Genomic DNA, 14946 nt, shown 5'->3' on the forward strand with positions numbered 1-14946 from the left:
TTGGTTTTGTCGACGGTATTAGATACTTATAGCGTTTTCGGCTTACGGCTTTTAGATTGATCTGCGATCGCTCGACAAGCGATTTGTGACGTCAGAGATTTGATTTCGGTCAACCGCGCTGCAATCTGGAGTGATTTATTTCAGAGTCAATGCAGCAACGCGAACATGGGAAACATGCGATCGAGATCTGTCATGTGTCACTTTGCGCGGTAAATATTCAGAAAATAAATATTCAAAACTTTTTAGTGTTTTTTTGTAGAAATTTCAGCTCTGTTTTATTCAGCTATAATGGAAAAACAAGAAACACTCTATGTAAATAGAATTATTTTAGGGGCTGACGGCCAACCTATCTCCCAAGACAATAATCTTTTATGTGAAGTGACGGAGAATGGTAGGAATCTTTTACTTATTTGAATAATGTTATAACATATTCTTGCTACTTTTGTATTACTCAATTTTTAAATCTCATTTTATTGTAGGCATTGATAAAATACTGTACATAGACCAATCATTATTGGAAGATAACAATAAGTTATCTTTATCTTTAAGTGAAGCAAATTTTTGTCCATCCAATAGTAGCATGAAAGAAACAAGTCAGAAAACGACGGATCTATTGTACCAACAAAAAGATGTAAAATTCGAATGGGGGGATAGCGAAACAAAGTTACTATTGGATTTATATCATGAATACTTACCTTTAGTTGGACCTCTAAAAAAATTTAGAAACAAAAAAACTATGTGGCAAAAGATTAGTGATGAAATAAAATTACACATGAATCTGGTAAGAACTCCTGGTCAGTGTGAGACCAGGTACAAAACAATAATAAAAAGAAAAGTGAATGCTATTGGAAATAACAGAACTTCTGGAGAAGTTAGAGTTGAAGTCCCTTTTGCTACTGAAATAGAAAAAATTCAGTCAATTGATGATAGCATCCAACCAGAGATTTTAATTAGTGGTAATAAAGAAGAATTATTAAAAAATATCTCTAGTAATCCTACAATAAAAGTTAATAAAAGAAAATCTTCCACAAATGAAAAAGAAATGATTAAATTCTTGAAGGAACTACATGATGAAAAGGAACAAAATAAAGAAAGGAGACATCAAGAGAAGTTAAAGCTTATTAAAGAACTTTTTGGGTCTGAGAAAAAGGACTAAGTACTAAGCTGACTTTTCAAAAGAGAATGTATTACCTGTTTTTTTAACATTTCTAGTCCTGCATTTTTTTAAGACTGTAGTATGTAGAGTTTAATTTTTTATAAGAATATTTGTTTATGTTTGGTTTTGTAGTTTTTACGTTTTGAGTTTATAAAATTTTATTTTTGATATATTTTTAATACTCACCTGTTTTATAATAAAAAGTAAAATAATCATAGTTTTTGTTTTTAAAAGGAATAAAAAATGAAACCCATTAAATATAATTCATCTATATATTCATTGAAATGTAAAGGAATTATTCCCTATTTGAGAGTAACACAGCAATATTATCCCTTTTAATCATTCCCTGCTCTCTATTGCCATGAACTTCAGGTGCATAATTTTCTTGACCTATATCTTCAGAACATGGCTCCTCTTGAAACAAATCACCATTATCTATACAGGCATTGTGTAAGACACAACAGGCAATTATAAATGAAGCCAATTTTCTGACAGAGTGATATTCCAGTTTCATCAACTGTCGAAACCGCCCTTTCAACATACCGAATGCGTTTTCAATTCTCACTCTTGTAGCTGAGAATTTGTAATTATAGGTTTTCTGACTTGGGGTTAAGTTCCCATAGTCCCTATAAGGAGTCAGAAGATTTTCCGATAATGGATAGGCACTATCGCCCAAAACATGGAATTGAGGACCTAAACTATTCACTTTGGAAGAAATAAATGAGAGTCTAAAAATCCTCGCATCATGAATTTTTGATGGAACACCGGTAAATACGTCTAGAAAACGACGTCGGCTATCACAAATTCCCTGTAGAGTCATGGACTGCATGTCATGCCTGTTGGTGTAAGTTGACCTCAGTTTGTTGGCTGGGGTCCTTATATTGATGTAAGTTCCATCAATGCAGCCTACTACTCCAGGAAATCCAGATATCTGATTTGAAGTCATAGAAGAGGTTAGTTAGAACCACAGTACAGCTATACTGTGTTAGAACTCTATTACTGTTGCGTACTGAAACGCTAGTTTTCTTGAATTACACTTTATTGAAAGACAAACTGACATTAACTGGTCAAAAAATGGTGCAATAGCACGACAATGTGCGGAGCGCAAAGAAAGGCGACCGCTCACAACGCTGTCTTTCTAAAAGCACACACACGTTTCGTCTCGGGTCTCGACGACGCAGCCGCTTCTTTGTCTCCGGCATCTGTTTTGGCATGGTTGCCAAGTTTCTCCGGTACATCGCCGCCCACCTTGAAAGCCTCCAGTCTTTCAACATCTGACGGCTGACTTTCCTCAGGTAAAACACAGAGCTTGGTAGCTGGCCTCTTGAAAAGTCCATTGGAAGTCCTAATGACGGCAGCTCTTACGACGTCGTCCGCTCCATAGCACAGTTTTACCACTCGTCCGAGCTTCCATTTCAACGGAGGGGTATTATCTTCCTTCACGAGGACCAGCTTGTCTAACTTAAGTAGTTGTGGCATTGATGTTTTCCACTTGCATCTAGTCTGGAGCTCACCCACATATTCTTTCATCCAGCGCTTCCAGAAATGTTGAGCTATTTGCTGACAATGTTGGTAATGTGATAGGCGGTTTTTCTTCACATAAGTGAGGTCATCTTCGGGCATACTTAACAACGGTTCTCCAATCAAAAAGTGCGCTGGAGTTAGGGGTTGCATATCGGAAGGATCACAGGATAGAGGGGAAAGAGGTCTGGAATTGAGACAGGCCTCCACCTGACATAGTACTGTGGTTAATTGCTCAAACGTAAGTGGAGTTTCCCCTATGACTCTTTTTAAGTGATGTTTCACGGATTTTACCCCCGCTTCCCAAAGTCCGCCGAAGTGCGGTGCACGGGGAGGAATAAAATTCCAATCCACAAATTGATTATTTAGTTCCAATATAAAATCACGAGAATTATTTTTTAAAAAACGTGCAAGTTCCGACTTTGCACCCTGAAAGGTTGTTCCATTATCGGAATAAATCGATTTAGAAAGTCCACGCCTAGAGAAGAATCTCCGCAATGCAGCTAAGAATGCCTCCGTCGTAAGATCAGACACCAATTCGAGGTGGATGGCCTTAGTGACGAAACAAATGAATAGGCAAATATAGCATTTAGTCAACTTGAAATTTCTAGTTTTTCGGTCCTTGATTAGAAATGGACCAGCATAATCACATCCTGAAATTAAAAATGGCCTCGAAGGGGTTAATCGAGTTTCGGGCAAGTCAGCCATCAAATATTTCTGACCTTGGGCAGCAAATCTAAAACATTTTAGGCAATCGTGTACAGTTTTTCGCGCTAGGTTTCGCCCAGATATTGGCCAAAACCTTTCTCTGATCGAGGACAGCAATAAATTGGGCGGAGCATGTAGGAGCCTGAGGTGTTCATACTTAAAAAGAAGCTTAGTAAAATTGTGTTTAGCCGGCAAAATTATTGGATGAATTTTGTCGAACCGATAATTGGATCGACCAAGCCGTCCACCTACTCTTATAACCCGTCCATCAAAAAAGGGGTTTAAGGGTAAAAGTTTGCTTTTCGGATGCAATGCCCTATCTGAACCAAGACAATCATATTCATTGCAAAATGATGTTCTTTGTACTATAGACACTAAACGTTCTAAAGATTGTCTGAGTTCAAGAGATTGTAAATGCCCGACTCGTCGGTTTGATTTAAATTCACGTCTCAAACTTGAATTGTGAATAAATCGTAACATAAATGCTGTTACCCTAAGTAGTTTAGAAAACGAAGAGAATCTTTCAAATAAATTAAAATCTGTATCACAGGTCACAGCTAACGATGAAATGGTAATTGCTTTGGCCTTTTTATCAGGAAGTTCGTCAAGTAAGACTGTGTCATATCTTGGCCAACACTGCTCACGTTGAGCAAGCCATGAAGGGCCAAACCACCACAGATCATGTTCCAAAAGAGCTTTCGGACTCATACCTCTGGAAATCGCATCTGCAGGATTTTGGGAGGTGTGCACATAATTCCATTCCTTAGGGTCAGTTAATTCTTGAATTCTGGATACTCGATTAGAAACGGACGTCTTCCAATTGTTCGAAGGAGATCTAATCCATGACAATACAATTTTTGAATCACTATAATAGTAAGTTTTATTAGGCACTAGATTAAGTGCAATCCTAGACTTATCGGCAATCTCTGCAAGCAATACCGCTGCGCACAACTCGAGCCGTGGTATAGTTTGCGTCTTCAAAGGAGCAACTCTACTTTTAGAGCATAAAAGTCTGCTAGAAATCTTATCATCCTTGTCTATAGTTCTCAAATATAAACAAGCGCCGTATCCAAGCTCGGAAGCGTCTGCAAACCCATGGAACTCCGTGTAAACCTTTTGTTTGCATGTAGCTTGCCTAGTAATTGACAAATTATTAATATTATTTAAATCTTGACGAAAAGTAAGCCATTGAGTGTGCAAATCCAATGGAATAGACTCGTCCCACTGAACTCCTCTCTGCCACAGTCTTTGTAAAATCATCTTCGGAATTATTATTGCTGGACTTAAAAGTCCCAATGGGTCAAACAATTGAGCGGTAGCCGATAAAATGGTTCGTTTTGTGACTCGCTCAGAATTGTATGAACCGACTTTAAAGCTAAATTCATCACTTTCTGATAACCAACGCAGACCCAAAGTCGCGGCCGAATGGTTATCTCCTGTGTTGATGTTAAAGTTGGCTTGAGTTTCAGAAGTATTCTCTAATATTCGTCTATCGTTCGAGTTCCATTTTCGAAGCTCAAAACCACCTTTCTTCAAGATGTTGATTACATCATTCTTCATCTCCAAGACCTCGTCAACACTATTTCCACCAAATAATAAGTCGTCGACGTAAAAGTTTTTCAAAATCAGTTCACTCGTTTTTGGATGTGTATCTTTGCATTCAAATGCAAGTTGCGAAAGGCATCTTATCGCTAGGAAAGCAGCTGCTGCTGTCCCATAAGTGACAGTGTGTAGTTTATAAGCTTGAATTAAATCTGAAGGATGATCACGCCATAATATCTTTTGCAACCTTTGTTGAGACTCATCGACTAGCACCTGCCGATACATTTTGGCAATATCGGCAGTGGCAACAATATCATGCAGTCTGAACCGCAATATAATGGAGAATATATCGTCCTGTATGGTTGGCCCTACCATCATGATGTCATTCAGTGATTTACCAGTAGAACTTTTGGCGGAGGCATCGAACACAACTCTCAATCGAGTGGTTGTGCTGGATTCCTTATAAACATCATGATGGGGCAAGTAATAATCACCCTGTTCATCACTGTCAGCTAATGACATGTGACCTAGCTGCAAATATTCGTCAATAAATGACTTATATTCATTATATAAATCAACATTTTTATGCAGTTTTCTTTCTATACTATAGAAACGTTTCAAAGCTTTATCTTTAGTGTACCCTAAACAGTCCAATGATTCCTTGAAAGGCAGCTGTACGATAAATCGCCCTTCAATAGAACGTTTGGTGGTAGAAACAAAATGATTTTCACATAATTGTTCTTCAGTTGATAAGGTTTTTGTTCTGGGGTAATCTTCTATCTCCCAAAATTTTGATAAAGAATTATCCAAATCTGACAATGATAAATTACACAAAAGTGAATGAGATCGTAAAGGCAAAGGTCCAGATATCACCCATCCAAAATGAGTTTTCTGTAGAGTTGGCAAGTCATTTCCCAATTTAATTTGACCTGCGCAAAGAAGATCCCAGAAAATTTGGGCGCCAATCAAAATTTGAATATTACCTGATTCGTTAAAATTAGGATCAGCAAGAAAGCAATTTTTAGGAATATTCAGCTTGCTGGCATCAAAAGAAACATGAGGTATGTTATTAGTAATGCGTTTTATTACTAAGCAAGGAATATTAATCTTGAACGCGTTTAGTCTTGATTCCATTTGTACCGACGCTCTATGAATTATTCTAGAAGTGACCTGACCTATACCATTTATTGTTATATTGGTACTATGTTTTAAAAGTTTTAATGTATCACAAAGGTCTTCTGTAATGAAGTTGGATTCTGACCCACTGTCCAACAATGCTCTGCATTCATGAATTTGACCATTGACATCTGATACTTGAACCAATACAGTGGATAATAGTGTATTGACATGATCATCTCTGCGTGAATGTAAAGAGTTATTAGAAACATTAGCATTTTCAGAGCTTGGGCATTCCTGGGGATCAGAAACCACTTCGTTTCTAGTATTTGAGAAATGCAATAAGGTATTATGTCGCCTTTGACATTTAGAACAAGGTTGGCATTTACAATCCTTAAGGTGATGTCCCCTACGCAAGCAATTTAAACACAATTTTAGTTTAATGACTTCTGCTGATCTATCTTTGGGGTTAAGTTTTAAAAAATCTTTACAATTATATATTAGGTGATCATTTTTGCAAAAGCTACACTTCAATGCTTGACCTGTCGCAGTATACGAACCTCTTGGTCGCCCACGACTTGTTGGCTTAGACGTTTCAGACATACCCAAGGCTTCAAGCAAACGACACTTTTCTTGAAGAAAATCTAGAAACTGCTTAAATGTGGGAAGCTCATTACTGCTATTCGCCGTTTCCCAATCACGCCTGGATGCTGCATCCAACTTATTACTAATTATATATATTAACAGCGTATCCCAATGGATCACAGGTTGACCTAGAGATTGAAGTGCACGAGTATGTTGTATAACTCCGTCTAATAACTGACGTATGCCTACCTGAGACTCCTCATGCAGACTTTGTAGGTTAAATATAGAACGTACATGATTGCTTACCAATAACGCTTTATTTTCATATCTAGTTTTAAGTAAATCCCAGGCCATTTCATAATTGGCAGCTGACATACCTAAACTTTGCACAACTTGCAAAGCATCTCCCTTTAAAGAAAGTCTTAAATAATGTAATTTCTGAATTTTATCTAAGTTAGAATTTTGGTTAATGATAGAATCAAAACTATCTCGGAAAAACAACCAATCATTATAATTTCCATTAAAACTGGGTAAGCTTAAAGGAGGAAGCTTCAGTGAAACACTTTCATTAGAACCAGTAGATTGTTCAACTGAAGCATTACCTGCATTTACAGGATTATTAATAATATTTGTATTTACTATGTTACTTTCCAAAATGCTATTTGCCGTACCTAGAGCATAATAGTATGTACTTTCAAATGTTTCCGTTTCCGAGTCCATTTCCGACTCGAATTCTTCACTTGAATCAACAAGCATGCAAATTTTAACTTGAATTTCTTCGAATTTTTGTAACAAATCATTAATTTGAGACATTCGAACCCGCAATTGCGCTAAATCACTACTTTCATCAGACATTTGATTGTCCACAAACTTTTGAAAACGAGTCAAAGACGATTTAATTTGTTTTTTCTGAGCTTTTAATGCCTTTAACTCGGCCATTGCAAAGAAAACCTGGATTACCTGCCAGAACTAAATAAACAACCACAAAATTTTTTGGCTTAGCTTTTACTAAACACCACAGTACCAAATCAAGCACAGGTACCGTCACAAATTGGAATAATATAAGGAAAAGTGGTAAAAAGGAACGCACTCACCGAACTGCCTCATAAACTCCGGCCGAAACTCCGTATAGTAGGCTGTCTGCGCGCCTGACGTCGGTCGACCTCGACTTGAAATTACGCCGGCGCCGTGCTGATTTACCGCTCTGCCTGCGCCTTGACTAGTTTTCAGCTCTTAAAATCCACTTCTTTCTGGTTATTTGGCTACGAAGGACCATATGTTGCGTACTGAAACGCTAGTTTTCTTGAATTACACTTTATTGAAAGACAAACTGACATTAACTGGTCAAAAAATGGTGCAATAGCACGACAATGTGCGGAGCGCAAAGAAAGGCGACCGCTCACAACGCTGTCTTTCTAAAAGCACACACACGTTTCGTCTCGGGTCTCGACGACGCAGCCGCTTCTTTGTCTCCGGCATCTGTTTTGGCATGGTTGCCAAGTTTCTCCGGTACAATTACAATATTATAAATATAAGAATGATATACCTGTTCAAATTCTGTGGCTACTTGGTTCTTTTCTTCTTCCGTTTCAGGAAAACGTATAATATTGGGTGCAATTGAAAGCAGAAAATTAATCACCCGCCTTGTGATCACATGTAAAGTTGATAAACTAATATTGAACCGATCTCCAACACTTCTTAAAACAGTTTTATTCCCAGCAATCCTTCAAAGAGTTTGAATTGTTAGTTATTTTATACAGTACAACATATAACATAAGGAACTAACCACAAGAATGAGAGAATATGAGTTTCTGCACTGTGCACTTTTGAACCATGCCTTCCCTTTGGAAAAAACCTGCTTCTCTTAAATAACCTCACAAGCTTTTTGTATGTGGCTCTCGTTATACGAAAATGCTCTTTAAACTGAAAGAATCAACAGTTATTTTAACGCATAGATATTATTAAAGTGCAACTTACTTGATCATCTGAGTATTTCTCAACTACATCTTTCACGTAGTTGCGTATCTTCATTTTTTGGGTAACTTTACCATAGCACACAACCTTTGAAATGAATTCTTCTTCATCAGAACTTTCTGAGGAAGACAATAATTCTAATATCTGCAGGATTTGCTGAGACCGATTCATATTCAAAAACACCAAACGCGACATACAACCAAAACAGAAATGAAAATGTTAGGTTATATTTCTTATGGTGGCTCGTCGCTCCGTCAAATAATTCGGAGCTGCCGAGAGCGATCGCAATTCGATTTTCGAGCGGGTTTAGTCCAAGCCGAACGTACAGCTCGCAAACGGATTGATCGACATATCCAAGTCGAACACAGCGATCGCGAGTAGAGCGATCTCCGATTGCCCGAGAGCAACAAGCCGAAAACGCTATTAGGCGTTTGGCAACTCGCTCAAATTTTGGCCTACTTGATATTTTTCCTGCACATGCATTTATCTATGTTTCTCTGTCCGTTACACGGTTTTCCTATGGTCGGTTTTGGATTTACCATACGTGTATAAGCCATAATCTACATGTTAAAAAAAAAGAAACAACTCGAAATTCGTGGATACCTAAAGTTAACAAGACCCAAACCATGGACAACGGCTGTTCCCTCTGGCTCCCCTTCAACCTTCCACCTGGGTTTTAATTGCATATTGTACACCCGAGCACCCACTGTGACGTCATACAGCGTATCGCTTTATCCCAAACTCGGCTGAATATCTTCGATCTGTCATTTCTGTTGTGTTGCGAGTGTTTACAATGCCTGTCTCATTTTAACTCATTCTGATAAAAAAAGACGCCCTATGCTACTACAACGTAAAACTCAGGTTAGTACTGCCGTCAAAATACGCCTTAAACTTCCGACTTGTCAGCTGTCAGCTTGTCACTATGCATTGCTAGCTTTTTGTCGTGTTGTCAAAAAAATTGCCATGCATGCAGCATGCAGCTTAAAATAATTGTACTTTATTTTAATTTATATTACAATTATCTAATAATTGACGAAGATTATACACTAAAATCAAATGTAGAAATGTAGAGTTTTTGATATGCATAAGCACAATGGATACAACGGCTGCTTGCCCAGGTAAGAGAACACTGATTACAGTGGCAAATTGATACATAACCTGTATAACCAACATGGCTGCATTACTACAAATTTAACAAATCTTACAGAATCTTATCCCGTATATGCTGAATACTTTCCCATTTTTCATCTGGATGAGAAAGCACAACTTCTTTGAAGAAATTGTCCTATTTGAGGCCCATATTACCCACCAAGAAGTGCAACATATCAATAAAGTTGAAGAGCCAAATCATGTGCAATTTTTGCAACTACATTACAATGGTGGATAAAAAAGTAAGTTTTAAGGTGAGTTAACTGATTTTACTTAAATTAAAGGTGGGTTTATGCAGACGTTAAATTAAAGCAAGTTAGAATTATACTAAATGAAAGTAAGGTTTGTAGTTACATTCAATTTTCAGCATGAAATTAACAGCTAAGAAAAATATGGTTCTGGTGCAATTTAGAGGCCACCTTATTTTTAGTTCTTTTTTGATGAAATCCATGTCAGATTGTTTATTTAACTTACTTTTACCAAAATAAGGGTGGATGAATCACTTTCACACAGGAAAAACTCCTATGGCATTCTCCATACTAAACATAAATGACTTGTTTTTGATCGGTACCAGCACCACCCGCCTGATTGTTGAACATTTTGTTTGGTGCCTAACAACCCTAGCAATGTTGTCAAACAGAACTGTTTTTCTGTTCAAAATTAGTAAAGTCATTCTAAAAATTGATTTTTAATTTGTTAAAATGGAAGTTTCCATATTTTTTCTCTTTTTGAGATCTTAATAATTATTGCTACATATATGAATCAGCCACTCTGGTTAGCACTAGGTTACCATGCATCTTTTTCAATACATTTACAAAAAATAAACATTGCCCCTTGTACTAATCTGACACTAAGGTTAACATTGTCAACTGTAATTATAGATAGTAAAGTGTCACTTTGCATGTAAAAATTAAAAATACTTATTTAATTTACAAATTTTCAAGTTATTTAACTATTAAACCCTTCATGTACTTTTTGTAACCTGACCACTTTCAAAGGCATTTTTTTACTATTCCTTTCCCAACAAACAGCTCCAACCACCCGTTTTTGGGTAGAACTAAGTTAAATAAACAATATGACATCAATTTCATCAAAAAAAAAAAAAAAAAACAAAAATATGGTTGCACCTATATCGCACCAGACCCAAAAATATACAGGGTGTTACAAATTCAAGGTGTTAGCATTGCTATCTCAGAAACTATAGTTGCTAGAGCTTTGGTTAAAGGAGGCAAAATTTTTTTATTACTTCCGGAGATATCTGATGAAAACCAAAAAAGTCAAATTTCTATTTTATTTTTTTACTACTTTATTATTGATTATTTTGGAAAATCAATGGCACCTTCTGGAGGCACTTTTTTATGCTCTTCAAGAAAACAGCTTTAGTTTTCAGCTCCGACGTTTCGTTTTTTAGATACCATCATCAACTTCGATTTTTCAAATACGGACCTGAACTTTTTATTTCATTTTTTAGGAGCTACAGACCTCCCAAAACTAATGATGTGCCACACTTGTCAAAAAATTATACCTAGTGTACTTAGGTACTTGTTTTTTTTTTTAATGCATTTGTAGTTTATATGTTGTCATAATGAGTAGACAATTTAGATTGATATGATTTAAGATTTAGGTTTTGCTCTTTTTAACACTACAAATAAAGTTTAAGCTGTTTCCTCAAAACTCAACCTCGAATTCAAACATGCGAGTATCTGAAAAATAAATAATTCACCAAAAAACCAACCAGCAATGAACCTAATTATTAAATTATATCAAACTAAATTATCTACTTATTATGACAACATATCAATTTCAATTGCTTAATTTATTTAAAAAACTTTAAGTACCAAGTACGTAATACACTAGATATACTTTTTTGACAAGTGTGACACATCATTTTTTTCAGAAGGTCGGTAGCTACTAAAAAACGAAATAAAAAGTTTAGGTCCTTATTTGAAAAATTGAAGTTGATGATGGTATCTAAAAAACGAAACGTCGGAGCTGAAAACTAAAGCTGTTTTCTTGAAGAGCATAAAAAAGTGCCTCCACAAGGTGCTATTGATTTTACAAAATAATCGCTAATAAAGTGGTAAAAAAATAAAATAGAAATTTGACTTCTCCGGAAGTAATGAAAATGTTTTGACTTTTTTTTACCAAATTATTTAGCAATAAAATGCGCAACTTTGCCTCCATTTAACCAAAGCTCTATCAACTATAGTTTCTGAGATAGCAACGCTAATGCCTCAAATTTGTAACACCCTGTATGCATGTGCCTCACCAAGTTATTTTGTTTATCGGCATTGTCAAATTGGGTTTTTTGTACTTATGTTATTAAAATAAATTGCTTCCTGTATTTGATCAGAACAATTTCTAACAAAGTTGTCCTCCTTACTGTCTAAGATCTCATCATAATTTTTTGTTTGATGAGATTTATATTATCTTGTAATCATATCATTTGGGAGTTGATTGATAGGTGCAGGGTGATTGATTCAATTTTGACCACCAACTTTCATAATTTTGATTTTAGCAAAAAACGTTAAATGCAAAACTAGTAGATATTTAGGTCTACTTTATTCTTAGATAAACAGTTATTATACAGGGTGTCCCAAATTTGAGTAACAAACCAAACAAACTTATGTTTTTTTAAATACAGTGACCAACTTTTTATACGCTATTTGAATTCTACGTCAAATTCTAGGCCTAATGGATGTAGAATGTCTGTATCCATATTCAACTGTTTCCACAGCAGCATCCTTGATTGATTCAATTTTGACCTCCTCCTTAACTTCCTTATTTTTGATTTCAGCAAAAAACGTTAAATACAAAACTAGTAGATATTTAGGTCTACTTTATTCTTAGAGAACCAGTTATTATACAGGGTGTCCCAAATTTGAGAACCAAACCAAATTTATGTTTTTTTTAAATACAATGACCAACTTTTTATCTTCTTCTTAGTTCTAGGCCTAACTGATGTAAAATGTCTGTATCTATATTCAACTGTTTCCGAAGCAGCATCTGTTACTTTAACAATGTTGCCTCGACTATGTGATTAAGGGTTTATTTAGTTACTCAAATTTGGGACACCCTGTATAATAACTGTTTATCTAAGAATAAAGTAGACTTAAATATCTACATCTAAATTGATACAACATGTTTTTTTACTAAAATCAAAAATAACGAAGTTAAGGAGGAGGTCAGAATTCAATCAATCAAGGACACTGCTGCGGAAACAGTTGAATATCGATACAGACATTTTACATCAGTAACGCCTATTTGACGCAGAATTTAAATATCGGATAAAAAGTTGATCATTGTATTTAAAAAAAACATAAGTTTACTTCGTTACGCAAATTGGGACACCCTGTATAATAACTGTTTATCTAAGAATAAAGTAGATCTAAATGTCTACTAGTTTCGTAATTAACGTTTTTCCCTAAAACCAAAATTAAGGAAGTAAGGGGGTGGTCAAAATTCAATCAATCAAGGACGCCGCTGCGGAAACAGTTCAATATCGATACAGACATTTTACATCAATTAGGCCTAGAACTTGATGTAGAATTTAAATATCGATTAAAAAGTCGGTCATTGCATTTAAAAAAAGACATAAGTTCGTTTGTTACTCAAATTTGGGACACCCTGTATATTAACTGTTCATCTAAGAATAAAGTAGACCTAAATATCTACTAGTTTTGTATTTAACGTTTTTTGCTAAAATCAAAATTAAGGAAGTTAAGGGGGTGGTCAAAATTCAATCAATCACCCTGTACATTGGTATAAACAACTTTTGATGTACTAATTTGTTTTCACAGGTTTTTTTTTACCTTGTGCTTAATTGTTTGATTACAGTTTTTGTTTTGTGTTTTGTTATTTGCTCAATTCACTTATGTCAGTTTCTCCAACTTTGGCTAAGTAGATTATAAGGACATCTTAGATAAGTTTACTTTAGACTGTTGTTGCATAGTTGTTTTGCATCGGATCTGTCACATTCAAACTTGAACTTAGCTGGTTGTACCGGGTGACCCAATGAGACTGTTTCTCGACCATATCTCGGGAACCGTTCGTTGTATAACTTTGGTTTAAAAAAAATTATTGGGTAAATCGGCCATGAAGAATCGCTGGAAAATATTTTCAAAATCTAAAAATAACCACCAGACAGCATAACTGCCATTTCAATTTTAAAATCGCATTTTCTCTAAATTTCTCATAATAAACTAAAAAGTTTTTTCATATTTTGAAAGAGAACCAGTTTCTCTATAATTTTGGTTAAATAAAATGTTCAGTTACTTCAAAAACAAAGATGGTGTGGGGTGTTTAATTGTTTTTGCAATAACCTGCTTTAACTTTTTAACGGTTTGACCGATTTTAACAAATTTGGTATCGTCGAAAAGAGCATTCTTTGGGCAATAAGAATCAACCAAAATATAGTTATTTTAGTTGAACCTTTCTCCGCCAGGGGGCTAGTTATGACACCATGACCCAAATACAAAAAAAAAATCAGAAAAGTCAAATGAAATGATATGACTTTTTCTTTATGAAAAAGTAGCCAAATAACATCCAAATAGGCTAGGGAAAACCGTTTTTCAAAATCTCGATCCTAACCTCAAATATTGGAAAAATTAGATTAATGGATCTTTGAAGGCCAACAATCGCGCGGTAAATGTTCTAAAACTACTAAATATTTAGCTACAAAATGAATAAGATGTTAAAGAGGCAATTGTGAGTTTAAATATAATTCATTTAGGCATTATTTAAAAAAATATATATCATCAGAACATTCATGTTGCTCCAAAGGGACTAAACGCATCCTCAACTTATTAAGTCACTTTAATATTACTCTTGAAATTCTTACTTACCTTTAGTTTAGCAAAGAAGCCTAAAAACCCAAATAAATATACTATAACCAAATTACACATATTTTGGAACCATTAACAAAGATTTTTTGTCAAATTTGATGCCCCAAATCTAACATTTTGCGTAAAATTTTAAACTGTTTTTTTGCGATTTTTTATCTCTGGGGAAGGATTAAGGATATAGTCTTTGCAACAAGGCCAACTTCCCGCGAGGATATGATTGCAAGAATTCGAAATGCCATCTTGAACATCCCAAGAGCTGAAATTGAAGCGTCTTCAGATGTGCATTCAAAATAACGGAGGCCATTTTGAACACCTGGGTCGCCATTAGATCTCTTTCTTTTTCCTCTCATG

The 14946-nt window shown here is 35.5% G+C and overlaps 2 protein-coding genes and 2 long non-coding RNA genes across 4 annotated transcripts; 2 read left to right on the forward strand and 2 right to left on the reverse strand.

Moving 5' to 3' along the window:
- The first annotated feature begins 69 nt into the window (after window positions 1-69).
- Window positions 70-1369, forward strand: LOC145736316 (uncharacterized). Its single transcript, XM_081990657.1, has 3 exons — window positions 70-209; window positions 260-391; window positions 480-1369. The coding sequence occupies exons 2-3, from the start codon at window positions 289-291 to the stop codon at window positions 1154-1156; spliced, it is 780 nt and encodes a 259-aa protein (XP_081846783.1). The 5' UTR covers window positions 70-209; window positions 260-288; the 3' UTR covers window positions 1157-1369.
- Window positions 1370-2278: 909 nt separating this feature from the next.
- Window positions 2279-5449, reverse strand: LOC145736742 (uncharacterized). Its single transcript, XM_081991154.1, has one exon. It carries the CDS (start codon window positions 5447-5449, stop codon window positions 2279-2281), a length of 3171 nt encoding a protein of 1056 aa, XP_081847280.1.
- A 2703-nt stretch (window positions 5450-8152) lies between these two features.
- Window positions 8153-8822, reverse strand: LOC145736599 (uncharacterized). Its single transcript, XR_014180037.1, has 3 exons — window positions 8606-8822; window positions 8415-8551; window positions 8153-8352 (listed from the first exon to the last, which is right to left on the reverse strand). It is a non-coding gene; the product is annotated as an uncharacterized LOC145736599 (long non-coding RNA).
- Window positions 8823-9391: 569 nt separating this feature from the next.
- On the forward strand, window positions 9392-10005 carry LOC145736601 (uncharacterized). Its single transcript, XR_014180038.1, has 2 exons — window positions 9392-9720; window positions 9810-10005. It is a non-coding gene; the product is annotated as an uncharacterized LOC145736601 (long non-coding RNA).
- The last annotated feature ends 4941 nt before the right edge of the window (window positions 10006-14946 follow it).

Source organism: Ips typographus, linkage group LG12, assembly GCF_016097725.1.
Source record: "Ips typographus isolate SLU linkage group LG12, UJ_Ityp_2.0, whole genome shotgun sequence".
Lineage (NCBI taxonomy): Eukaryota > Metazoa > Arthropoda > Insecta > Coleoptera > Curculionidae > Ips > Ips typographus.